Source organism: Notamacropus eugenii, chromosome 5 (assembly GCF_028372415.1).
Source record: "Notamacropus eugenii isolate mMacEug1 chromosome 5, mMacEug1.pri_v2, whole genome shotgun sequence".
NCBI classification, from domain to species: domain Eukaryota; kingdom Metazoa; phylum Chordata; class Mammalia; order Diprotodontia; family Macropodidae; genus Notamacropus; species Notamacropus eugenii.
In genome coordinates, this window is record NC_092876.1 from 133,070,487 (window position 1) to 133,097,441 (window position 26,955).

Genomic DNA, 26,955 nt, shown 5'->3' on the forward strand with positions numbered 1-26,955 from the left:
TGGTAGGATGGGATTCACGAGTGGGATATGGCTTTGGGATATCAATTCATTTGATAAACTCTGTGAACCAAACAGTGGGAAGGTGTAGAAGAGGATCTGGGTGAGGATAAAGGAATGATTGTTGAAGGAAGAGAGGGAGGGTGAAGGAAGCATGGAAACACAGCAATATTGTGGTAGTAAAATAGACCACCCAGCCAGATGGAGGAGATAAGTGATCCGTTCTCCATCATGACGCCAGTCACAGTCTGCATAGTCAGGATGCCATAGAATTTAGAAGCTACAAAGTATGTCATAAGGGATCTGGGACACACAGTTATCCAGCCTCTAGTGATGGGGAGTCACTAGCTTCCAAGGCAATCCCACCCACTTTTGTACAGTATTAATTGTTATGAAGTTTTCTCTTACAGCCGGTGGAAACCTGCTTCTCTGAGAGTCCTTTTGCTCCCAGTTCTTCCTTCTGAGGCCACACAGAGCATATCTGATTCCTCCCTTCTGAGGCAGCAGTCCTTCAGATATTTGAACACAGCATGGTAGCATAGAGAGACTTCAGGTCTTCACACATCTGCTTTCTTTGCTTAAAAATAATAACCTAGAAAGTCTTGATCTGCCTCGCTGAGAGTTTCATTTGTCCGATGACAGAAGAAATGATAAAAGGGCAGAGGGGCTAAGACTGGGCAGGACTAGGAGGTTTAGGGAGAAGGGAGCTTTTCAGGGAGGCAACTTTCACATCAATTAGCACTTTAGAAAAATATTTTATTGACTTTTTTTGTTTATATATATGTATAATTTATATTTCATATAAAAAAATAAATCTCTTCCTCTTGACCCCTCCCAGAGAACCATCCCTTAACATCATTTAGAGCTCAGATCATCAGTGAGAAATCAGAGCTGTCCCTAGACAAAAGGGATTGGCTGAAGGTTGAAAAAGACTGGACGTCTTCAAGAAGAGTGTCTCCAGGAGGTTGTAGAAGAGATTCCTGTAAAAGGATGGAGTGGCTCATTTTGGCTCACAGAGGCTGTGGTTCTACCAGGGTCATGTGGCATACTTCTTGTGTGGCAACCTCCATGTCTGCTGCTTTGGGAACTATGGGAAAAAAACACAGACTTTGTTTAGAAGAGAAAGCAAACCCACAAGAAATGAAGAGTGGCTCTTATACAGCCTCTCTGGGCTCAGAGGAAGAAGGGATCCCACAGGGCTCCCTGGAGGAGACCAGGCTTGAGCTGAGCCTTGATAGATGGGGGAAGATTGGTGGAAGGAGGGAGGAAGCCCTTCCCATTGGTTGTGGGATGGCAAGGGATGAACCTGGGCAAAGACTGAAGGCCAGGGAAGAGAGGTTGGGGGCCCAACTTGGGTGGGGGCAAGCATGCTGATGCTTACTATGCCAGGGGGAGGAGTTTTTCCTTTCTCTTAGTTAGGCGGTGGAATGGAGTCAGAAGGACCTGAATTCAAATCCAGCCTCATACACTTACTAGCTGTGTGACCCTGGGCAAGTCACTTAACCTGATTGCCTTCAAAAAATAAAATTCTTTATAATAGGTTCCACCTTCCCTTAAGAAAACCCCAAAACCCAAAACAAACATAAAACACCCCACAATGGGGAGCCGTGGTAGATTTCTGAGTTGGGAGGGAGGGCAGTGGTCAGACCTGAGCTGTAGGAAAGTTACTGGGCTCATGTATAGGAAGGGTAGAGCAAGGCTAACTGGAGCCCAGTAAAGCTGGTGAGCGGGCAACATAATTGTTCAGTAATCGTCCAGGCCAGAAGGATTGAGGCCTGTGCCTGGATGGGGACTTTGTGGCTTTAGAAATCCTGCAATCCTGGGTTGTTTTTTTTTTCCTGGTTTTTTTTTGGGATATCCTTTCACCTCTTTTGTATGTTCTTCCCCTCCATCCTCTTATCCTTTTAATAGATGGAAAGACTTTCTGAGGTCACAATTCAGTGCAGGATCAGATAAGAACCCCATATCTGCCTTCCGGTCCTAGTGTTGGCCCCAATTGGGTTCCCCTTTTGGACAGAGACAGATAAGAAACCTAGCCTTGTCTCTCCTTTCCCAGGTCCCATTGCTGCAGGCAAGGGGCTATTTCTCTGTAAGGTGGAATCTTTATCCCTTGTCTGGGCCCTGTTTCTTCACTGGCTGTGGACTGGGTTGGGAGAAGGAACTATACCTTCTCTCCCTCCCCCTAATGCCTTGAATTCCTCCTCTTTCTGCTCTGGCCCCCCGGCCCAGGATTCTTCAGAAGAACCTGCTGTGCCTAGGATATCCTTGGCATATTTATGTCAACCTGTCTCAGATGCCCAATTCCTCTGGATTGCATGACATTCATCTCCTGGTAAGATAACAGAAATAAGCCTATCTTTGGTCTTCTGGTGATTATGATAGCTATTGGTATGATGGGTATCATGGGCGTCACAAAGCACATAGCTGGTGGGAGCCTTGGTGGTGGGGGCCTGAGTGGGAATCTTCTGCTGAACTGTAGGCAAGTGATTATCTAACCCCAGCCTGAAGATCTCTGTTGAGGGAACACTCATGTCTCACTGAGATATCCCATTCCACTTTGAGATAGCCTTGAGAACTTTTTTCCTGACCATTCAGCCTAAATCTGCTTCTCCTTAACTTTCACCTGTTTCTCCTAGGCCTGTCTTCTGGGACCAAGCAGAACATGACAATCTCTTTTCTTTCCTAAAAATAATTAAATATTTTCTTAAAAACTTATTGAATGTGAGAACAACCAACTGAACTTGTTTAGTGACTGTTTTTACATTTAAATAAACTAATTTCAATGCAGAAAGTATCATCTAACAACTTGTCTGTTGCTTGTTAGCACTCGCTCATTCATCTTTCCTTGGGTATTGAAAGACCTCATAGGCACTCTCTTCTCCAGTTTCTTCTTTCTTTACTTTCTTTTAGAAAGATCTCTCCAGACCTTGTATTTCTCATACTTGTTGGCCCGGATGACGTTATAGCATTCCACTACATTGATGTCCCATAATTTGATTGTTCCCGAATTGTTGGACATTTAGCCTTCCTCCCTCTCCCTCCTCTCTCCCTTTCTCTCTTTCTCTCTCTCTCTCTCCCCTGGTGTGTTGGTGTAAAATCTTTGTGCTGTTTTTGTTAAAGTTTTTCAGGGTGTTTTTCTAATACCCTGGAAGCATATACAGTTGTAGTCGCTTTTTTAGAATACTGCCAGATTGCCCTCCAAAAGGTCAACGCAGGTTAGAAATTCCACCGGCAATGACAGGGTGTGTCTATTTCCCCACAGTCCGGCCAGCATTGAGTTGCATTACTTTTAATTATTTTTGTGGAGTTGGTGGATGTGATCTTAAAGTTGTTTTAATTTTCATCTCTTTGATTCATTATGAAGTTGAGCATTTTTCAAAGAACCAAAAACACTTTGTGTTTCCTCTTTTGAAAGTTGCTCCTGTCGTTTGACTATTTATCAATCATTCAGGCAGTCAATATTTATTAGCAGTGAGCATTAAATTAGGTAAAAGATATAAAGTGCGTTAAAACCCTGCATAAACGCTAAATGAATAATAGTAGCCCCTTTCTCATCAGAGGGAATGCCCAGCAGCTTTTCTTCAGGTATGCCTAGTCGTTTTTGTTTATCACAGTCGTTCAAATCCTTGAAGAAAGCTATCATATGCCCCTTCGGTCTTTCCTTCTCCAGGTTGAACATTCTCATTTTCTTCAACCAATCCTTTTAAAGAGGCATAAACTGAGACCTTTTATCATCCTAATTGTTGTCTTCTGGGTACTCTCTAGCTCAGGGGTGGGGAACCTGCAGCCTTGAGGCCACATGTGGCCTTCTAGGTCCTCAAGTGTGGCCTTTTGACTGAATCTAAACTTCACAGAACAAATTCCCTTAATAACAAAACAAATTCCCTTAATAAAAGGATTGTTCTATAAAACTTGGACTCAGTCAAAAGGCCACACTCAAGGACCTAGAAGGCCACATGTGGCCTCAAGGCTGCAGGTTCCTCACCCTTCCTGGCTTGTTAAATTTCTTAGATTCAGCCCAATATTCCTACCTCTCATTGTGCAGCATTAACTAATTTCGAAATGGATATTGACAAGAGCCATAACCAGGTACGGTACCCAAATTTTTTCAATTCTGACTCTCATCCAACATATTGGCTCTCCCTCTAGGATCTGAGTCATCTCTACATTTGATGAGCACTGCATCTATGACTTCATTTTAGTCACTGAAAAATATGTGAAACTGTCCAAGTCCAGCACAGATCCCTGGGGTACTCCACTGTAGACCTAACCAGGCTGTTTCCCTGATGTCTGCTCTTTGGGTTCAACCATTTAACTCTTCAACTGGTTCCTGAATCCACCAGGCTGTGATGTTGGCTAACATCAGGTATCTCCTGACATCCTGATAGGAGTTGTAGTCTCTTGGTAGTCTGCTGGACATCTGTGTTTTCTGGGTGGCATAATAGAAACCAGTAATCTCAGCATGGAATGTTCTGTGATTATATCTGAAGTCCTGTGATTATAGCATGTAATAATGCATCTGAACCCATGAGATAATGTGTGTTAGCCTGAGATATGTCCTAGTGCATGTTTCCTCTGTCTTTCAGGTATGTCTTAAGCCCCCACTGGGTTGTTCCACCTTCTGTATCAGTCATGGTAGATCTGAGCCCAGGTGATGATGACATATTTGGAGAGTTTCTCCATCTGAGCCCCTTTGTATTCCTTTATTCCTCTTCTATTTCCAATGCCTTAGGTTTAGGTTTTAAGAAGCCAGGCCTTAAACCTATTACACTCTGAAACTGAGACTCCGATGGGCCCCTGCCAAAGGCTCCTGCATCCCCCTAGCTTGAGAGTGATTATCAATAGTAACTGTTGCTGGTTCCCACCCAGCCTGATGTCTTTATTTTTCTTGACCTCATTAAAGGGGCCATGCCCTGGCTACTTCTTAAACAGGCCTATTCAGTGAATGGGCATTGCCTCACCCTAAGTGAGTACCTGCAAAGACCTTGTCCTAAAGGGCCTAAGGTCTCCCAGTGCACCCTGGGTCATCTCCAGGCATCCTGAGGAATATCTGGTCATTGGATCCAGACGGCTCTGGAGGAGAAGTGAGGCTGGTGACCTGCACAGCCCTCCGTCACTCAAAACAAAGTCAAGTGCAAGTCATGTCATCATTTCTCTGATGGCATGGCAACGAAGGATGAACACAATTTCCACTGCCATCATCCATCTTATAGGTCTTCTCACCATCACTTTCTCTTACCCTCTCTACTGCCTCCCTAATTCACCCTTCATATTAATCTTTCTTATTCTTGATCTGTCCAGTGATCACCCCTTTACTTCATGACAGATTCCATGACCAACCTACCAAAGTTTAAATTTCTTACCTGGCATTCGATGCCCTCCACACCCTGAGGCTGCCCTGCATTTTAGTAGCATGCATGTCATGCTACCTTCTCTCTGAGATTACTTTCCACTTAGACTGTGTAGATCTTATACATACTTATTTATCGTTTTGCATGTTGTCTTTCTTATTAGAATGGGAGTTCCTTGAGGGCAGGGACCATGTTTGTGCCTCTCTGTATACCCAGGGCTTAACACAATACCTGGCCTGTAGTAAGTGCTTAATAAATGTTTGTGACTTAATGGATCCCAGCCTCCTTCCTCCAAGTCTGGGGCTTTTTTCTCTACCATGGTTGCCTTCTTGTGTCATGATTTGGAAGGCAAATCTCTTTAAGCGTGAGTGGAGACAAATCTCTGGATGTTATGTGTATGTGAGAGAGACAGACAGAAATCTCAGGGTTTTGGAGTGGGGGTAGACAGCAATCTCCAGGTAATGTGACTGAGAAGAAGGGGAAGGCATAAATCTCCGGATGATGTGGCAGGCAGGAGTAGACAGACATCTCTGGGTAATATGATGTGGACAGGAACGAGAAGACAGAAATCTCTGGATGGTATGATAGGAGTGGGCAGAAATCTCTAGGTGATATGACAAAGAGGAGGGGGCAGTTAGATATTTCAGGATGAAGTGATGGGAGAGTATTTGGGAGTTCAGCAGAAGGACCAGAAACTAGCTTGTGTCCAGTCTTCAAGGCTGTTTCTCCAGTGACTCTGGCAGGGGGAAGCTGGGCCTGAGGGTGGGGGAAGGCTTTCTGGGCTGGGCTGAATGAGCCTTTTCGCTTCCTCCTTCTCTCCCTCCCCCATAGACTGGTTCCTCATCTGGGGCAGGAGCAGGTAGAGAGGCCTGATCTGAGGCTGTACCCCACTCCCTACAGGTAGCCAGGGGGGACAAGGGACCTGGGCAGGGGATGGCCTTTAGTGCTCAGAGGAATACCTGGGGAGGCAGAGGAGGGACTGGAGGGGCATTGTTGTGTGGAGTTCTGGGGGGGGCAGGGAAGTCTTGTGACAATTTGTGTTGTAGTTGTGTGATCTCTATGTTATAGTCGGTGTGGCCTGGGTGTTTGTGAGGGGGTGGAGTGTGAGTATTTGTTTTTGGTCCCTCGGTGTGGTAGGTGGGTTTGTGATATAGTTGTGGGGTGAGTGGGATGTATGACTGTGGGAATTGTGGGAATTTATGGTTGTGTCGGTATGTGGGAGGGAGTTGGAAGGGGAAGCATTTATGGTATATAGTATGTTTATGTACGTTAGTGTACTAATTTGGAGATATGTTTTGTGCTGTGTTGTGTGTTGTGATTGTACTGGACTTGGGGGGGGGGGTCTGTGGTATTTTTTATTTCTCTGTATGCTTTTGTCTAGGAACATGTGGAATGTTGGGGAGGGCTGTGTGCGATACCCAACCAGGGTGTATGTAGGTGCTTGTGGAGAAGGTCTGGGGTTTGGGTTTGTGGCAGGTTGTATGCGGTGGAGTATTTGTACGGTATGGGAGCTATGGGTGTTGTGGGATATCAGCTATGAGCTGCTTGTGTTGTGGGTCTGTGGGGTGTCTGTGTGTGTGTAGATGAGCATCGTAGGCCCCTGGAGTGTGTATTTATGGTAAGATACATTGTAGGGGAAGGGCCTCAGTTATGTGAATTCTGTTGTGCAGACATGCAATTCTTGTTGTGTTCTTTACTTTGGTTCTTACAAAGCCCTGAGCTCAGGGAGACCCGACTCCCAAGCCCTGGATCTATGGTTTGGGGTTTGGCTGTGGGTTGGCACCCATGGGATCAAGGGCCTGGGAGACCTTCAGCCTCTGAGGCGTCTGAGGTCAAAGGCAACAAGAAATTACACAGACTCTGGAATCAAAAAACCTGGGTTCAAATCTTACTTGTGCTACTTTGTAACTGGGGTTCCAGGGTCCTCATCTTTTAAATGAGGGGGTCGGATGACTTGTGACGTCTCTGTCATGTCTGAGTCCGTGATCCTGGGAGCTCCAACCCACTTCCTTTTCTCCTCTTCTCCAATGAGGCTTCACGCATCCTTCCCCATCCTTGTAGCTCTTGGCTGCTGTTGGCCTGGCTTCTTCCCCTAGGGCTTGGGTGGGGCGGGGACACTCTGAATGGGAGTGAACTGAGCTCAGAAGAGGATCAGCTGGTGGGGCTGCTTGGAATTTGAAGAAGTTCTAGACACTCAGAAGTTGTGACAGACCTGAGTCACACATGCACAGCTCTATGCAAATGTATTTCTTCAACATTTCCTGGGCTTGAAACGAGGGGGAAGGGGAAGGTGTTGGGTTAGACTGCCTCAGGGAGGGTTTCTAGTGCTATCTGTCACTGGTCAAGTATATGGAAATGGGTGTCTGCAGAGATGTGCTGCTAGGTGGCGTAGTGGATAGAATGCAGGGTCTGGAGTCAGGAAGACCTGAGTTCAAATCCAGCCTCAGACACTTATTAACTTGTGTGGTCTTAGACAAGTCACTTAACCCTGTTCACTTTCATTTCCTCACCTGAGAAAAGAGTTGGAGAAAGAAGGAAATGGCAACCCACTCCAGTATCTTTGTCAAGAAAACCCCAAAACCCCAACACAACAACAATAATGGGTAATTGGGGGCCTTTGGTACATGGGCCAAGGAGGACCTCTTGTCAGTGTCAGGTAGAGGAGGGCAGTGCGCCTTAGGGGTGGATAGGGCTCAGTGAGGGCAATGGAACTCAGTGTTAACAAACGCTAATTAAGTCCTGGGCTTATTATTTATTAAGTGCTGAGGATAAATGGAGAGACAAAGATATAGTCAGTCTCTGCCCTCAAGAAGTTGGAGTGTAAATGCGTAAATAACCATATACCAAGAAGATGCATCAATCAACCCATAAATGTTTATGAAGCGCACGTGTGTCAGGCATCATGGACTAAATGCTGAGGATACAGAAGAGCAAAAGGAAATCCCTGCCTTCAGGGAGTTAAAATCCACTGGGGAGACAGTGTAAATAATCACATACCTGAAAGAGAATGCTGTTAAAATGGAAGGCAATCTCAGATAGAAGGGATTAACATCAGGGGAGATGGAGAAGGCATCCTGCAGATAGTGAGAGTTGAATCTTAAAGGAGGCCAGAGTAGCTGGGAGCTGAGAGTCAGAGGCAAGAAGGGGGAACCTTCCAGGCATGGGACCAAACGTGTGGAAGTGGGAGATAGAGTATATAGTGTGTGAATGGCAGCTTAGTGAGACAGACAGCATCTTGGTCTCTCTTTTTGGGTCTCTTCTCCATAGAGATAATGGCATAATGGACTTGGAGCCAGGAAAAGCTGGGTTTGAATTTTGGCACTCACTAGATATGTGAGGGGGGGGTGCAAGTTGGGGCAATCCCCTTCCTGTGCCGTCCTGTGAAATGACAATAGCGGCAATGCTTGCCTCATCCAGTGACATACTTCTAAAGTTCTCTGGAAGGTTCCACTTTGATGTAAATGGCAGCTGTTCTAAAGTTAGTGATGATTCCTCTTCACACCCTCGTGTCTCTCTCTTGTTTGTGTTGAGCTGGTGGCTCCTTGTATCCCCCACTGAGGCAGGGGTGGTCTTTTACAAACTTCTTTTGTATCCTTTATCCTTAGCACAGCGCCTGGCATACAGCAGGTGTTTAATAAATGCTGGTTCACCTGCCTTGCCTTTGGGATGATGGGGATAGCAGGATGACTTAACATGCCTGAGTTGATCTTAGCATTTATAGAGCACTTAAAGATTTGCAAAGTGCTTTGCATATATTTTTTCTTATTTTATCTTCCCAGCAATCCATTGAGGCAGAAAGGTTAAGTGACTTGCCCAGGATCACACAGACAGTAAGTATCTGAGACAGGATTTGAACTTGGGTCTAGTACTTTAGCCACTGTACCACCTAGATGCCTCTACAACATATAGTTAATAATATTATTAATGATAAAATGAAGAACGCTTTAAAAAATTTATTTTAGTTTTCAACATTCACTTCCATAAACTTTTGAGTTTTAAATTTTATCCCCTTTTTTCTCTTCTCCTCTCCCCAAGATAGTGAACAATTTGATATAGGCTCTGTTTATTTATACATTCACATTAAACACATTTTCACATTAGTCACATTGTAAAGAAGAATTAGAACTAATGGGAAGAACCATGAGAAAAAAGAAACAAAACAAAATAACAGAAAAAAAGAGAGCAGATAGTATGTTTCCATCTGCATTCAGACTCTAGAGTTCTTTCTCTGGATGTGAGTAGCATTTTCCATTGTGAGTCTTTTGGAGTTGCCTTAGATCCTTGTGTTGGTGAGATCTAAGTCTGTCAATGTCAGTCATTGCACAATGTGGCTGTTACTGTGTACGGTGTTCTCCTGGTTCTGTTCACTTCCTTCAGCATCAGTTCATATAAGTCTTTCCAGGTTTTTGCCTGCTTGTCATTTCTTGTGGCACAATAGTATTCTATTACATTCATACACGACTTGTTCAGTCATTCCCTGGTTGATACACATCCACTCTATATATCCACTATAAATATTTTTGTATATGTGGGTCTTTTTCCTGTTTTTATTATCTTTTTGGGATATAGACTTAGAAGTGGTATTCCTGGGTCAAAGGGTATTCAGTTTTATAGCCCTTTGAGCATGCTTCCAAATTGTTCCCCTGAATGGATGGACCAGGAAGAACACTTTTCTTATACTTCAAGGCTTACAAAGAGTTTTTTTGGTCAGAATAATCCTGTGAGGTAGATTGTACCCATTCTACTGATGGGGGAAAATGAAGTCCAGAGAAGGAGAGAGACTTGCTCAAGCTCATACAGCCAATAAGAAATAGTACCAGACTTGAACCCTTCTTTCCTGGCTCTAAATTCGCTGCTCTTACATAGCCTCACCTAGTTCCTCTCTAAGATAGTTGATGATTGAGCAGTACCTAGAAGTTCTTTTTCCTGGGGCAAAAAGAACAGTTGTAGGGTAGGCAGGGCAGAGCACAGTTCAATCAGTGGTGTAACTGGGCCTGGAAAACCCACCTGGTAAGTTGGGTCCCAGAGACAATAGCCCCATACCCTTGTTATGGTTGGGGGCAGACAGATCCAAGGATAAGGGTGACATGATGATGGGACTTCAAGCATGGTAGCCCAGGAACTGGACAACAGAGAGATTTATACTGTTCATCGTGGACCCAAGGAAGACCAGCAATCTTGGAGAGCCTGAGGAAGGGAAGGAAGGGCAGTTCCTGGATATTGTCTTTCTGGGACAAAGCCCTGGTTGCCTCACCTAGTTGTGGCTCTGGTTGATGTCCATTTTTATATTGTTTTGCACATACTGCATTTAATGTTGAACCCCTGCCATTCCCAAGTACCCTGGGCCCTCAGCCCAGGTGAAGCCTTTGCTCCATTCCCGTTGTCTTTGACCTCTTTTATTGTAAGGTCTGTTCAGGCTGAGTGGCCTCAGGTTACCTCTGACTGTGAAGCCTCAGGTAGAGGGCAGGGTGAGCCCAGAGTAACACTGCCTTTATCGCTCAGTCAGACACGTGGTCGTGGTCGTCCGGCCAGGCCTTGCAGACTTTCCGCATGAGGGAAGTCCACACCTCTCAGTGCTGCCCACTCCACTTGAGGGCACTTCCACTACTGGGAAGTCTATCATTACCTTGAGGCTATTTCCCTTTTTTGCCTCTCCTCACTGTCCCTAGGCTCTACCTTCTGGGGCCAAGGAGGGCAAGAAGCACTCCCTTCCCATGTAGCAGCCCTCCAATATTGGAAGAACAGGATCATTTCCCCCCATTAAATCTTCCCTTTTCATATGACATGAACTTGAGACCTTGTCCGCTCTTGGATGCCCTCTGGCTTAAATGGTGATGCCCCACCCTGAGCACAGGCTTCCAGATGTGGTCAGATGAGGGCAGAAGAGATGAGTTGTTCAGAGACTGATTATTTCCTGGGTCTCTCAGGGTCTCTGACAAAGCTTCCTCTCCTGTCTCTCCTCACCTCTTTTGTGTGAGTTCAGTTCCCTGGTCTGACCTATCTTCTTGGCCTTCTAATTTCCCTCCATTCTGCCTCCAGCTCCAGGACCAGACCTGGAATTTTCATCTACCCTCTTCCAGGCCGCCCCACTGCCCTACAAACTTTGGATGCAAAAGCCTTTCTCCGTGGGCCTGTGTCCCTGCAGTTTCCACCTCTGAGGCCATGGGGGGCCCCCTTGCATAGTCTCCAGCCATCCTCAGTGGCCAGGTGAGTGGTGGGAGGAATGACCTCTGGGAACTGGGAATGGGGGGTTGGTGTTGTGGGAGTAGGAGAGAGACATCCCCTTCTGCATGGGTGTGGGGGGAAAGGGGTTGGCAGAGGGAGGATGGGAGTTCCTGGGAGGAGGCCTTCCAGGAAGGGGCCTTTGAACTCTATGTCTCTGGACCAATCCAGCCTTAACCCTCTCTCTCTTACTCTTGACATCCTGCCCTTTGTACTTATTTTTCTCTCTTTGAGTCTTACCTCTTCCTCTTTGTTGCACTGTCTCTGTCTCTGCCTGCCTTTCTTTTTTCAAAAAATAAATTTTTATTTTATCTTTTGTTTTCACGTAACTATATTTCCCACTCTATCCCTCTCTCCTCTTTCCAGAGAGCTATCCCGTATAACAAAGAATTTTTTAAAGAAGGAAAAATTAAAAAGCAAGATCAGCAAACTTAACATATGAATAATACACACACACACACACACACACACACACACACACACACTGTGTATATGTACACACAAAGTTCCATGATCCTCAAACTTCTACAAAGAAGCAACAAGGGGCCATTATAATATCTTCCTTTTTGGTATTTCTTTCTCCTGTGATCTCTGCCTGATTATTTGGTACCATTCCCCCTATCCAGGTTTGGGGCTCCTCCTACATGAAGTAAGGGTACAAGGCCTTGGTTCTGCCTCTGTCCCTCACCCCCATTTTTGAGGTCCCTTCTGCCCTCTGACATGTTTCTGGCTTCTCTCTTTGTATGTATGTGTCTGGTTCTAGGTGCAGGTGGGGATGAGCTGAAGTTCCAGTTGATCTGCCAGTGCCCCTGCTGCCCTCCAGGCCATGGCGGAGGAGGTAGGGGCTGCGCTGCCTGTGGTTGAGTGGCTACGGGCATTGCATCTGGAGCAGTATGCTGGGCACTTTGAACAGTATGGGCTAGTGTGGGCAGCAGACTGCCGGGGCCTGAGCGATGGACAACTCCTCCACATGGGTGTCACGATGCCTGGGCATCGCCGACGAATCCTTTCTGGTCTCCAGCGGGCCTATGCCCCTAACTCTGAGGAGCCCCGTAGGCCTGCCCCTGCCCCAGCTCCTCGGGGACCTCCCCGGCCTGTGCCTGCCAAGCGCCATGTCTTTCGTTCAGCCCCAACCTGTGTTCCAGCCCCAGCCGCAGATCTATCCCTAGCCCCAGCACTAGCCACAGCCATGGTCCCAGCCCCAGCCCCAGACCTATCCCTAGCCCCAGCACTAGCCACAGCCATGGTCCCAGCCCCAGTCCCAGCCCCAGCCCCAGACCTATCCATGGCCCAAGTACCAGCAATGGCCTCAGCACCAGCCTCAGTCTCAGTCTCAGTCCCAGTCTCAGCACAGACTCCCGCCTTAGTTCCTTCAGCTTTTGCCCCACCTATCCCTCCCCGAAGGAGTTGCCTACCTCCTGCCCCCTTTGCTCCTCTGGAGCCTGGCCCATCTAGGGACCCTGTGCTGCCTCCACTGCCTGCCAAACGACACCAGGTGGAGATCAGAGCACCCTGCATCCCTCCTCGGAGCAGCCTGCCCAAGTCTCTGGTCAGGTAAGGACAGCTGGAGTGGGGGAGGGGACAGGGGACATAGCTCTGGCCTCAGGGCTGCTGGAAGGTAGCCTGGACAGAGAGGAGATCATGGCTTAAGGCTCTGAAGACTCAGCTCAGTTCTAGGGAGAGGCAGCTTTCTGCAGGAGGCAATATCTTAATTTGGACGATGAAATTTGGACTACAGGAGACTTCAGTAGGTAAAAATGGGGGTGGCAGAGAGGAAGCAGGGAGCGAAAACTCAAGATAGGGAAATTCTGGGCAGGCCTAGAGCCTGTCCAGCTGGAGAGGAGGACCCAGTGTGGCTTGAGAGAAAAGTGGGCGCAGCCTTGACCCTTGTAATCTGGGTTTTCTTAAAAACAGTTCATTTTAGATGAGTCTCATTACCTTTTCGGACAGGGTCACTGAACTGGGAGGTCAGGGTGGCGGTGCCATCGATATAATTTACCTAGCTTTTAGCAAATATTTGACAAACTTTCCTGTTCTCCTTGTGAAAAGACAGAGAGATGGAGGCTAGAAATGTAGGTGAATTCCTTATAGAGTGAATGGCTGGACCACAAGAGTAGTCATTCATGATCTGAAGCTAGCTTGGCAAGAGGTCTCCTGTGGAGTGCCCCAGGGATCTGGGCTTTGCTCTGGACTGTTGAACATTTTTATCATCGACTTGGAGAAGGCATAGATGACAGGCTTAAACAGATTTGCAGATGACCCAAAGGCAGGAAGGGTTAGTTAATACTTTGGATGAAAGAGTCAAGATCCCCTCAAAATCTTGACTGGCTAGGATGTTTAGATGACCCTAATAAGAAGAAATTGAAAGTAATAAAATAAAGTCTTATATTTGGCTTAAAAAAATGAAGCTCACCAACTTAGGTAGGGAAGGCATGGCTAGACAGAGTTCTGACAGCGACCTGGGGGTTTGAAGTCAACAATATTACAGGGCAGCCAAGAAAGTTCAGATGATGCCAGCTTTTATTGAGAGGAGTAGCAGGTCCAGGTTTAGGGAGGGGCTGGTCCTGCTGTCCTCTGCCCTAGGATCACCACCTCTGCGCTGTTGTTGTCAGCTTTGAAACGACAGTCGGAAGCTGGAAAACATCCAGAAGAGGGCACTAGGATGGTGAAAGGTCTGGAGACCCTCCCTCATGTGGATTTATTGAAAAAAGTGGGGAGGCATAAACCCCAAGAGGAGAAGATTTAGTGGAGGTATCGTGTCTGTCCTAAACTATCAGAGGTGTCTTGTGGAAGAGGGAGTAGGTTTGGCCTGCCAGGTCTCAAGGGTGGGAGGGAGAACTAGGAGCAAAGAATGCAGACAAATGCAGAGGCAAGGGTTTGATGGAACCACAGACTTGCTAAGAGTTAGAGAGATCCAAAGAGGAGTGGGTTTCCTTGGGAGGAGAAGCCAGCATGGCTACTTGTTGGTGGGAGGTGGAGGGGCTTCTTATGCAGCCAGACTAGAGGACTCCTCTTTTGACTCGTAGGTCATGTGCTGATTGATACCTGAAGTACCCACTGGCATTGGGAAAGTGAGCCCAATGGCAGTATGACTGATTTTTAAAAGTGCCAGGCTTGTGTGACTACTGGAAACCTGGCAGAAATGCTCCCTTGGGCAGACGGGGCAGATCCAGTGTTTCCCTTATGTTACTATTTCCTTTTGTCTCTTTGTGGGTAGTGGTGAACCAAAACAGGTTCCAAGTAGGGGATGGATGTGGTCAGAAGTGGGCTGTGGAAGGTGCTCATGGCCCCTGTGTACAGGAGTCTGGAGGAGGAGAGGGTGCTGTGAATCTTTCAGGGGTAGAGGTGATAGGATTGGTAGGGGCATGGGATCAGCCAGCTAGGGACAGAGAGAAGGACACAAATGTTTGCCTCAATCGTTTTTTTTTTCTGTGTCTGTCTTAATGCCTTTCTCTATTTTTCTTTCCTTGTGCCTTTCTAAATTTCTCTCTCTCTTTTAAAAAAAAAATTTATTTGTTTTCAGTTTTCTACAATCACTTCCATATATCTTGGATTTTTCTCTTTTTTAAAAGTTATAAAAGTTTATTCATTGAAATTAATTTAACTGAAACTGGTAACTAGACAAGTTTTGGTAGTCATACTGATTCTCAATATTATGTTTTTCACAAAAGATTAAATTTTAACAAAAGAAAACAAAGATTAGTCAGATGAGAAAAGTAAAGTAAATGGCAGAGAAATCTACGCATTGCTCTGTGGACTTCATGTTAAGCGCTTTTTACAGTGCAAGTGCTTCCACATACACCAACTAATTTCATCTTCACAAAAATCTTCCCATTTTACAGATGAGGAAATGGAGTCAGGTTAAATCATTAGCCCAGTGTCACACAGCTAATAAGTGGTAGAGTCAGGTCTTCTGTATTTTCTCTTTTTCTCTCTGTCCCTTAATCTCTCTCTCTCCCTTGTGTCTGTCTCTCTCTTTTCCCCCTTGTCTCTTCATTTTTCCGTCTCTTTTTTCCTCTTTTTGTATGTCCCTCTCTACATTCCTCCCTGGGTCTCTTCATTTCTTTCTGCCTGTCTGTTCCTCTTTTCATTGTTCTCTTTATCTCTCTCTATATCTATCTATCTAACCCTATCTATCTATCTTTTTCTCCCTGACTTTCCCTTGCTCTGTGTCTAGAGGTCAGAGATTGGAAGTGGAGAGCCAATGAGGAGGTTTCTGCCTCAGGGAACGAGGCCCATGAGGATGAAGATGGGGAGAAGCTACAGAGAAGCTGAGCAGGGAGAGGGAACAAGGCTTACCTGAGGGCCGACTGAACTTTGGGGGAAGTGGATGGTGTCAGTGCCTGGGCCGAGATCACAGCTGAGGCCAGGCAGAAGGAATAGTGGGAGTCCATGTGGGGCATTAGATTCTCCTGCCCCTGGCTTTTTCTAAGACTCAGTTGGAATCCCACCTTCTCACTAAGCTTACCTCCAGTTATATATCTTACGTGTATGTACCTATTTATTTGCATGCTTGCCCTTCCTTGGGATGTCAGCTCTTTGAGGACAGAGACAGTGCTTTTGCCTTTTTTTGTACTCCCAGAACTTAGTAAAGTGCCTAGCACACAGTCAGAGCTTAATAAATGCTTGTTGATGGACTGACTTCCAGGGCTGGGAGAGCAGGGACCCAGGCTTTTGGAGGAAGGATCCAGTCTTGTCTTTGGTTCCATGCCTCCCTCTAGTGGCAAATCTCTGGCCTAACACTTCCCTACCCAACTGCAAGATTCCATCCATCCTCCCCTCGGAAATTCCCCATCCTCGGAGCCAGCATAGGCAGGGGAAGAAATCTGGCCTGGTTTTGGGGTACTTTCTAACCTGGCTGAAGAGAGGGCTCACACCCAGGGAATAGACAAACAGGAAGGAGCAGAGAAAACCAAAAGCCAGGCCATATAGGAACCCTAAGAAAGAGGTGATTTCTGTGGTCTGGTTCTGAGAGGATTGTGTGAAGGAAGCAGGGCTTGAGCTGGGCTCTGGGTACTTGGAAATGTGTGGAGAGGAGGGAGGAGGGACAATACTTTCTGACTGAGAGGTAGTCTCCAGGTGTTTGGAATTTCTCTGATTTGGGTCAGAGAGAAGATTGAAACAGGAGAGACAGGGTCTCTCCAGGGCTACTTCATTGACCCCTGAAGGCCCATCCCAGATCCATGCTGGAAGTGAGGTAGATGCGTAAGAATGACAGACAGCGTGAGAGATGGTGGCTGGATCCAGGGCTGGCTTCCTCACTGAGGGTGGGAGATGCCAGGATGGACAGTAGGGCAGGGATGTAGCTGTCTGCATGGAGTGTGGAGCCAGTCCCTCAGAGACAGGGGCAAGGGCAAGATAACCTCTGAGGACACACACTCTCTGTCTCTCTTTCTCTCTGTCTCATCTTCTCTCCTCTCCTCTATCCTCTCCCTTTCTCTCCTCACCCTTTCTCTCCTCTTTTCTCACCCTTTCTCTCCTCTCTCCTCGCCCTTTCTCTCCTTCCTTTCTTTTCTCTCTCTGTCTCTCTTCCCTTCCTTTCTTTGTCTCTCTTCTCTCCCTCTCTCCATTTCTTTCTTTCTCTGTGTGTCTGCATCTGTCACTCATTCTTTCTTTGTCTAGTTCTTTGCCTTTTAGCCTCCTGTTTCACTCTTTTTAGCTTTTCATTTTTATTTTTATTTCTTTCTCTACCTCTTTTTCTCTTTCAGTCTTTTCTGTTTTCCTTCATCTTCCTCTCTTTTTGTCCCTTTTTCTCTCTTTTCACTTCTTTATCTCTGTTTTTATCTGTCTTTCTCTGACCCTCCTTTGTTTCTGAATCTGTTCTTTTTTCTCTTTCTGTTTCTCTCTTTCTCTGTCTCTCTCACACCTATAGTGAATAAGCATTATTAAACACTGTACTAAACAGTGAAAGTAAAAAGAAAGGAAAAACTGAGCCCTGCCAGCAAGGAGCTCACAATCTAATGGGCCAGACAATCTGTAGAAATTATGTCCACCCACACTATGTACAGAGTAAGTGGGAGATAGATAGCCTTAGCAGAAAGGCACTGGAAGGCAGGGAGAGGGCACTGGTAGAAGCCTTTGCAACAAAGTCAGCTTTGAGCTGAGTCTTGCAGAAGTGAAGGAAGCTTGGAATGGAATAGGAGGTGGGGAGGGGGAACACTCCAGTTTGGGGTCAGTGCAGATGAAGAGTCTGGAGAGGGAATATTCTCCATGGTAACGGTGCTGCATCATTGAGTTTCTGGAAGGCAGAAAGGTGTGGGATGCCTGGGAAGGGAGGAAGGTCTCTGGTAAGTAAGGTTTGCTCTTGGAGGAGATAGGGAACCCCTGGAGTTTATTGAGTACAGGCTGACATGGTCAGAAGTGTGCTTTAGGAAAATCACTTTGGCAAATGAGCCGAGACCTGACTGGAGGGAGGAGAGACAAGGCCAGGACGGCACTTGTTACAACAGGAAAGTTATTCCAGTAGTCCTACTGTGAGGTGATGAGAGCATGTACGGGGGTGGTGGCTGTGTCAGAGGAGGGGAAAGGGAACATATATAAGAGATGTCATGAAAATAGTAACAGCAGATCTGATATTGAAGAGTGTGGAAGTCACAAATGCCGTTTAACTAATAATAATAATACATATTTATATAGTGCCTACTCTGTGCTAGGCACTCTGCTAAGTGCTTTATAAATATGATCTCATTTGATCCTTGCAGCAACCATGGGAGGTAGGTGTTATTATCATCCTCATTTTACAGATGAGGTAAACGGAAGTTGAGTGACTTGTCCAAGGTCACACAGCTAGTAAGGGTCTGAGGCCAAACTTGAACTCAGGTCTTCCTGACTCCAGGTCCAGAATGCTATCCACTGTGCCATCTAGCTGCCAGAGCAGTGGGAAGAAATCACAAAGAGGTAAAGTTTGGATCAACATAAAGAAGACTGTCTGTAAGAACTAACATTTAATGATCATCTACTATGTGCTAAGCTTTTTGCTTGATAGTAGGGAAGATAAAATTTAGAATAAAATTTAGATAAAATTAGGCCCAGTCCTGGTTTGGAGAATGTATAAACTAGTAGTAAGGATAAAAAAAAAGGAGAGAGAAATAGACTATGTTAGATTATGACAATTCAATTTATAGACATTAATGAAGCACCTACTGTTTGCAGAGCCCTGTGCTGGGGCAGGTGAAGGGTTGAATGAGGCTTAGTTCCTATCCTCATGGAGCTTGACGACTGGTAGGACACAGATACCTACAATACCTAGTGTTATATTAGGTCAGTGCAGCAGCACAGATGTGCAAACTGATTACTGCTGAGGCTTACGATGCGGGGAAGGGCATTAAGAAGCTTCATGGAGAGTGTGCCATAAATGGTTGAACTTTAAAGGAAGTAGATTCATTCAGCAGCTGAAAAGAACTTCGAGGAAGGCATAGGCTCATTAGGGAGACATTGAGGGTGTAGTCAAAGGAGTTCTTTAATAAGGTAGCTGGTGGTACAATAAGATAAGAACACTGGACCTGAAGTCGGAAACACCTGAGTTCAAATTCAGCCTTAGATATTTATTAGCCGTGTGACCCTAAGAAAGTACTTCACTTCTGTCTGCCTCAGTTTTCTGAGCTGTAAAATGGGGATAATAATACCTCCCAAAGTCGGTGTAAGGATCAGATGAGAATATTTATAATGCCTGGAATATAGTAGGCACTTTATAAATGCTTGTTGCCTTGACTTGATTTGATACTCAGGTCCCCTTCAACTCTAGCTCCATGATCCCGAGAGAGGGAAGAGACTTGTTGGAATTGGGAACTGATTGACTGTGAACAGTGGAAGAGAGGGAAGATCTGGCAACTCTGTACCTGCGGGAGGACTTCAGAGGTCCCCTTGTCTAGCCTGACCTCATAAGGAATCCCCTGATGACATCCTTGGTACTTGGGCTTTCCAGCTTCTGCTCAAAGGCCTGGAAGGGAGACAGCCACTACATTACAAGGCCACCCTTTCCCACGCTGGATGGCTCTGCTTTGTAGGAAGCCTTAAGTTTCCTCCTTTTTACTTCCCTCTCATTTCTTCTATTTCTGCCTTCTAAGACCAAGTACAACAAGCCAGATCCCTCTTCCACATGACTGATAGACCCTGAGTGCCACTGCCAACTCTGTCTTCCTCATCCCCACCATGTTCTCGCTTCTCTAGGCTAAATGTGCCCAGTTCTTTAAATCAGATCAGCCTTCCCATATATAATCTCCAGTTCCCTTCTCTGGACCTATTCCAACCTGTCAACATCCTTAAGTTGTTCCTCCTAGAACAAAGCACAATGTTACCAGTGTGGTCTGACCAGAAATCCTGGTGTTGCCACTTATCATCTGTGTGATCTTGGGCAGGTCACTTCCTTTATTGGGGGGGAGGGCCTCCATTTCTTCATTTGTAAAAAGAGAACATTGAATTGAATGATCTCCAGTTTCTTTTTTGAGCTTTAAATCCTATGCCTTTATCCTAGTCCTATGGATGAGGTGGAGAAATGTAGGCTAGATCATGGCACAGAAGTGGGCATTTGTGGTCAATTCAGTTAAGCAGACATGAAGGGAGGATGGCAAGTGATTGTCCTTCTGTTTTGGGAAGATAATGTTCAGTTGTGGTTGCCCCATTTTGACACGGACGTTGACAAACTGTTGTGGGCCCAAAGGAGGCAGACCACAATAGGAAGGGAATTGGAAGCATGGCATTGGAGAGCATTGGGGATTCTAGCTTGAATAAAAAAAAAAAACAAAACTTTGGGGGAGTTGTGAGAGCTGTCCTCAAAGTTCTTGAAAGGCCTCCATGTTGGAAGAGGGATTAGATTGGCTCAGGGTGACCCCAGAGGGCAAAACTAGGAGCAGAGAGGTAGGAACGTAAGAAAACTCTGCCAGCAATTAGAGGTGTCCACAGTTGGCCTAGGATGGAGTGAGAGGATCATTTGTTGAGATGGTGTTCGTTAGTGGGGAGAACAGTGGACCTATCACTTCCTTCTGGACATGGTGCCTTTCCTAATTCAACCAAATTGAATTGCCTTTTTTGGCTGCTAAGGTCCACTGGTGACACCCCCAACCCCCAGAGCTTTTCACACATTCTGTTATTGACCATACTCTTAGTCTATTTTTGTGAAAGACTTTTGGCCCTGGAGTCAGAGGACCTGGGCTCAAGTCCACACCACTGATTGCCTTTATAACTGCGTGACTTCACTTTCCTGCTTTGGTTTCCTCATCTGTAAAATGAGAGGACTGGGCTGCACAACCTCAAAGGTTCCTTCCAGTTCCACATACCTGTGTCCACATGAAATGTACTAGAGTTGATTTTTGAGCCCTTGTGCAGGACTTTGTATTTATTCTATTAAATTTATCTCATAAAAATTTATAAAATTTGTAAAATAATTTACAAATATTAATTTATAAAAATGTCATTTGATTTTCACAACCACCTTTGGAAGTAGGTGCTATGATTATTCCCATTTTACAGCTGAGAAAACTGAGGCAGATAGAGAGGAAGTGATTTGTCCTGGGTCACAGGCTTTTTAGTGTCTGAAACTGAATTTAAAATCAGGTCTTTCTAACTCCATGCACAACACTCTCTCCACTATGCCACGTAGAGGCGTCTTCTCTGTTTCAGCCCATCATTTTCAACTGTCATTGCCTTTTTCAGATACTGATTCTGTTGCACAGTGTGTTATACGTTCACAGTTTAGTGTCAGCTGGAGATTTGATGAGCATGTCATCCAATGCCTTCCTCCCAGTTGCAGATACAAATATTAAACTAAGCAGGGCAAAATGCTGACCCCTGAGGCACTCCACTGAAGACCTCCTCCCAAGTTTCCTCTTCTGTAAAGTGAGGGAGTTGGTCCATTCTGGTTCTAATGCTATGATCCTAGGATCTGAGCCTGGCCATTCCACTGGAAATGCATCACCTCTAGCTGTACTATCACCTAGCCATCTCTCTCCATCTAGCTCACATTAAGGTCTGCAAAATTCTCAATATACTTTGTCCCATTTGATCCTCATGAGAACTCTATGAAGTTGAGGCTATTCCCATCGTTATTTCCATTTTACAGAAGAACACATTGAGTCTCAGAAGGTTCGGTGACTTGTCCAGGGTTCGTTGTTGTTTGGTTGTTTTCAGTTAGATCTCACTCTCCAGGCCCCATTTAGGGTTTTCTTGTTAAAGATACTGGAGGGATTGGCCATTTCCTTCTCCGGCTCATTTTGCAGATGAGGACATGGAGGCAAACAGGGTAAAGTGACTTGCCCAGGTTCACACAGCTAGTAAGTGTCTGAGGCCAGATTTGAATTAAGGAAAATAAGTGTTCCTGCCTTTGGGCTAGGCTGTCTATCCACTGCTCCACCTGGTTGCTGTGCCCAGAGTTATACAGGTAATAAGTACTTGAGACAGGATTAGAACTCAGGCTTTTCTTTCTTTATCCACCATATTTTAACCACAGGGTTGCAAACAATAAAGCTTAGATGAATGGTTAGAAGGGGATCCAGGTTTAGGGAGTAAGTTGATGAGCTCAGCTTTGGATGTGTTGAATTTAAGATGCCATTGAGACATCCATGTGGAGCTGAACATGCAAGTGTGGAGCTCAGAAGAAGGGGAGGGCAAAAGGTACAGTCCTGAGCCCAGAGGGTTATCTTGAACTTGGGATAGCCAGGTGACTCAATGGATAGAGCTTTGGGCCTGGAGTAAGAAAGACTTGAGTTCAAATCGGGTCTCAGGTGACTCTAGCTGTCCGACCCTTCTATCTACTTCAGTTTCAGTTTCTTTAACTGTAAAATGGGGATAATCAGTCTTCCTGGGTTGTTGCCAAGATCAAGTGAGATAATATTTGTAAAGTGCTTATCATATTACCTGACACATAATAATTAAATAAGTACATCCTCCCTCCCTGCCTCCCTTCTCCCTTTTTCCCTTCCTTCCTTCCTTCCTTCCTTCCTTCCTTCCTTCCTTCCTTCCTTCCTTCCTTCCTTCCTTCCTTCCTTCCTTCCTTCCTTCCTTCCTTCCTCCCTTCCTTCCTTCCTTCCTTCCTCTTCCCAACACTCAGGACCATCCAGTTACTACAGTGGGCTACATAAGTAGGAAGGGAGTCTTCTGTCCCCAGATGTTTTCATGCACAGGGTTGGGGGCCACTTGTCGGGGGTGCGGTGGGTTATAGCTGGGACTGATGATCTCAGTAAAGACTGGGTGAGATGCCCTCTGAAGTTCCTGCCAACTCTGACTTCATTAACTGTGAGGTCACTGCTAAGGCAGCTTATGAAAATCTGTGTGTGTGTGTGTGTGTGTGTGTGTGTGTGTGTGTGTGTGTGTGTGTGTGTGTCTGCCTGCTCTCTGTGGGGGGGAGGCATGGAGAAGGGGAGGGTCGTTCTCCATCTGTGTTTCACTGTTTGCCCATCTGTGCTTGCATATGTGTCCATCTGTGTGTGTTTGTTTTGACAATAAGTGCTGAAGTAAACTTGGGCTAACACCTTGGGGCAAGAGCCTCAGAGATCCCCAGGCTCAGAACAGAGCCTGAGGGTGACTTGGGGTCAGGGACCCATCTAACTTGGGGTATTCCTCTCTGTTCGGTGTGTGTACGTGCATGTATTTCTAGGGATATAGAACTATATATTCATACAGAATGACCGAACTAATCAGGACCTTAGAGACCTTTTAGTCTAAGTCCCTCATTTTTACAAAGGAGGAAAGTGAGGCTCAGACATGGAAAGGTCTAGGCCAAGATCTTATAATATGTCTGGGGAGAGCTGGGATGCTCTTTCCACCCAATGGTGGCTCTCCATGTAGATCCTGGAAACCTGCTCCTCCTTTCCTGGGACTACCCTTGGCCCAGCCAATCCCAGGTCTCCATCCTACTCAGCCAGGATCGTTCTGGGAGGGTGGCAGAGGTGACATGGGGACACAGAATTTTGTGACATGGTAGAGAGCTCCTGGGCTGGAGGGTTCTGAGAACTGGCTTCTGCTTTTACTTAGTCACTTCCTACTCTGGGTTTCGTTTTCCCCCTCTAAAAAGATAGGGAATTAGCCTAGATGCCTCAAAGCATGTCCTCCCAGTCCCTTTGGAAAACCTCGTCCTTCCCTAGCCAATCCTAGGTCCCCAAGTAGATGGTCACTTGTTGCTAGGGAAGCTCCGGAGAAGGTTTTGGGTCTCTTGAAGGGAGAGTCCCTCTTAATGCCTCAGAACTGAGCTGGGGGAAGGGGACATCCCCAACCTCTCGCCTCCTATCCTGGCCAGCAGTGGCAATAAAGGATAGCACATGATTGGGGAGGAAGGTGAGGGAGTGAAGGATTTTGGGGGGCATTTAGACTGGGGGAGCTGGGGAGGAAGTATCTGCCCCAGGGGATTCTGGGTGGCTTTTTTCATTTTCTCTTTGTGGGATCATGTTTTCAGGAAGTATCAAGTGGTGGAGGGGGAGAGGCGGGGAGCAGGAAGCAGGCGGAGCACTGGACAGGCATAGAGACACACAAACACAGGGGTACCTATATGCACACAGAAAACAGATGGACATTCACAATTACATACTTGAAACCTCAGCCTTGAGCACCCACTGAGAGAAACACGTAGACACACAGAACAAGCCCACAGGCACACACAGATAGACAGCACACTGCAAAAAAGCCAACACACATGCACATATCACAAATTCTATGAGACACAGCTGGCCAGAGACAGACAGAGGAGGACGAAGAGGCTACGACTTGAGGGTGAGCGGGTGTGGCGTCAGTTGGTCAGTTGGGGCAAAGCCCCCTGACAGAGCGATCTGGGGAGTCTGGGAAGGTATCGGCTGCCATGGCTCAGTGTGGGTCTGTTCCTGACTCCCCCTCCCCTCCCAGTGACTCTTATTTCACTTGCATTCTCCTCCTCTAATCAATTCTTTCTTGATCTTCTCCCTTGTTTTTTTCTTGCTCTTCTCTCCATCTCTTGTACTCTCACTTTTCATTCTGCCTTCCTCACTGTTACTTTCTCTTTTACATCTTTCCTTCTGACTTTCTTCAAGTCTTTGCTCCTCTCTTTGACTTGATTCCTTCTTTCTTTTTCTTTCCTTCTACTTCTCCATCTGTCTGTCTATCTCTTTTCTTTCCTCTCTCTACTTTCTTTCCCTCTCTCTGTCCCCCTTTCCTCCCTTTCTTCTTCTCCCCCCTCTCCCTTCTTCCCTTTCCCCTTTTTTCTTTCCTCTTCTTGTTTTTCCTCTCTCTATCCCTCTCTCTTTCATCCCTCACTTTCCTTCCCCCTTCCCTGCCCCCTCCCAGGTCTCTCTAGTTCTTTGTCTCTATAAGACTATCTCTGGTGATGTTTCTCCTTCTCTCCCCATCCTCTGGGAAATGCTGTTTAACATGGAGGCAGCCAGTATAGGAATGGAAGAATGAAGTCTTTCTCTTTTCCCTTCTCCTTATTCCTGACCCTATCCTCAGCCAGGAAGATGGACCCAGGCTGTAGTTCCTGAGCTCCTGAGATGCTTCTCCCCCAGGATTGCTTGGGAATCTCACCCCCTGAACCCCAGAGGCTGTATGTAGCTTTATCAGGGCAGGCCTGGTTTGGGGATGTGGCTCTGTGCAGCTGCCTCCTTCCCCCACGACCTTTCTCAGGGGCTGGTGGCTTGGATGACCTTTACAAATATGGCTGGATTTTTGTTCCCCCCAGGCTGGGACTTTGTAACTGATTAATTCAGTGTCTTGGGGTACTAGAAATACCTGGTTTAGAAAATAACAAAGGGGGAGTTAGATATGCGAGTGCCAGAGTTTGTCCAGATGGGGCCCAAGGCTAAACTTTTTCCATACTTGTCATACATAGACTTAGGCCTGGAAGGGACCTTAGAGGTAATCTGTAACTGGTCAGAAATCTTTTCTCAAATACCTCTGACAGGAACTCATCCGGACTCTTTTTGAAGACCTCCAATGACCCTCCTGGAGCAACCCATCCCACTCTGGGACAGCTTTGGTTGTTGGGAATGAGGGGATGAGTGGTGCAGATTGGTGGATGAAAGTGTCTGGTGAAAGGGGTTCAGACACCTAAGGGAGTCTTCACAGAAGCTCCACCCTCCCTCTCCCCCAAGATCACTTGGGAGTGATCCCTAGAGGCTGGCTGGGCTTGTAAGGCTTCTGAAGGACAAAGCAGCTTGAGCTGCGCCTTGAAGAATGAGGATGATGTGGAGAAGAGTCCAGAGAGCTTCCTACATATGAAGATCAAGTGAGCAAATGACACAGTTGCTAGAATGAGCCTGGCTTATGTTGGGAGAGGATAGTGAGGTGCCTGGCCTGGCTGAAATGAGTGTGCATCTGGGAGCTGGGAGAGAAGGGACATTGAAGGCAGACTCCAATGACAACACTGAGGAATTTGGAGTCTATGAATCACAGGGGAGCCATGGCAGGTTCCTGAGCAGGTTCCTAATGTGGTCAGAAATGACTCCACATAGAGAAAGGTCATTGAGGAGGCTGCTGCTGTCTTGTAGAGAAAAGAGACTGAGGTCTGAGCTGAGATGAGGATGGAGTGGGGCCCAGAGGATCTGGAGAGAGGCCGCTAGTGTCTCTATCTTTTCGCTTCTGTTTTTCCTCTTCTTTCTCTTTGTCTTGAAGCATCAGTATCTTGTTCTATTTCTCTGCCTCTTTTTCTCTGCATATGACAGAGGAAAGATAGGAGGACACTGATGCAGTTGTCTGATATTTCTTGGCATTTCTTCGATGTGTTGAAGTTTACAAAATGCCTTACATACATTGTCTGCTTTATGTGCAGTAGGGGCTTAATAAATGCTTATCTAAATGAAATGACCTTCATTTGAGGCTCACAGCAACCCTGCACAGTGGGTGGTACAGCTGTTGTTCCCAGCTCCTATTTTCCAGACCAAGAAGAAGTGACTTGAAAGTGTCTAAAGTAGGGAGCAGGGCTTCCCTGAAGCTTTGCTTTAAGACAGCAAGACAAGAATGAGAGGCTGAGGAAGGAGCTGGGACCTGGGCACCAAGAGGGAGCTTGGTTCCCGTAGGAGGTCCCTGAGAGGCCTAGCCCAGGGCATGAGCCTAATGACCTCTTGGGTCTTGTGATACTTGGGGAAGGGCTAGGGTTGGTTCAGACCAAGTTTAGAGGAAGCAGGCTAGGGCTCAGAGAGAAAAGTAAAGACAGTGGAGGAGGGAGAATAGGATTGATGAAGTAGGGTGCCCTGTGCTAGGGGATAAATGAGACCTGTGGGAGACCCCAAGAAAAATCTGTCAGACGTTTGGGGCTTCCTCTCTTCAGCAAAAGCTATTTGTTGTAATAGGAAGAGTACTGGACTTGGAGTGAGGAATGACTGAGTTCAGATTCTGTCTCAAGTACTTACTTGTGACCTTGTTATATAACCTCTCTCAGCCTCAATTTTCTCATCTGTAAAATGCAAATAATCTGCTTCACTTGGTTGTG

The 26,955-nt window shown here is 46.2% G+C and overlaps 1 protein-coding gene across 9 annotated transcripts in view; it reads left to right on the forward strand.

Annotated features, from left to right (window-relative positions):
* The window catches only part of ARAP1 (ArfGAP with RhoGAP domain, ankyrin repeat and PH domain 1), a 104,449-nt gene that overhangs the window by 25,488 nt on the left and 52,006 nt on the right, over nt 1-26,955 (forward strand). For 6 of the 9 annotated variants that reach the window (XM_072610949.1, XM_072610951.1, XM_072610947.1 and 3 more), the window contains exons 2-3: nt 11,388-11,555; nt 12,334-13,124. In XM_072610949.1, the coding sequence (XP_072467050.1) occupies nt 12,397-13,124 (728 nt within the window). In that variant the 5' untranslated portion in view covers nt 11,388-11,555; nt 12,334-12,396. Of the gene's footprint in view, nt 1-1,824; nt 2,330-11,387; nt 11,556-12,333; nt 13,125-24,023; nt 24,270-25,726; nt 25,753-26,955 lie in introns of those variants that run through there. The other 3 variants (XM_072610948.1, XM_072610955.1, XM_072610954.1) reach the window with 3 other exon arrangements.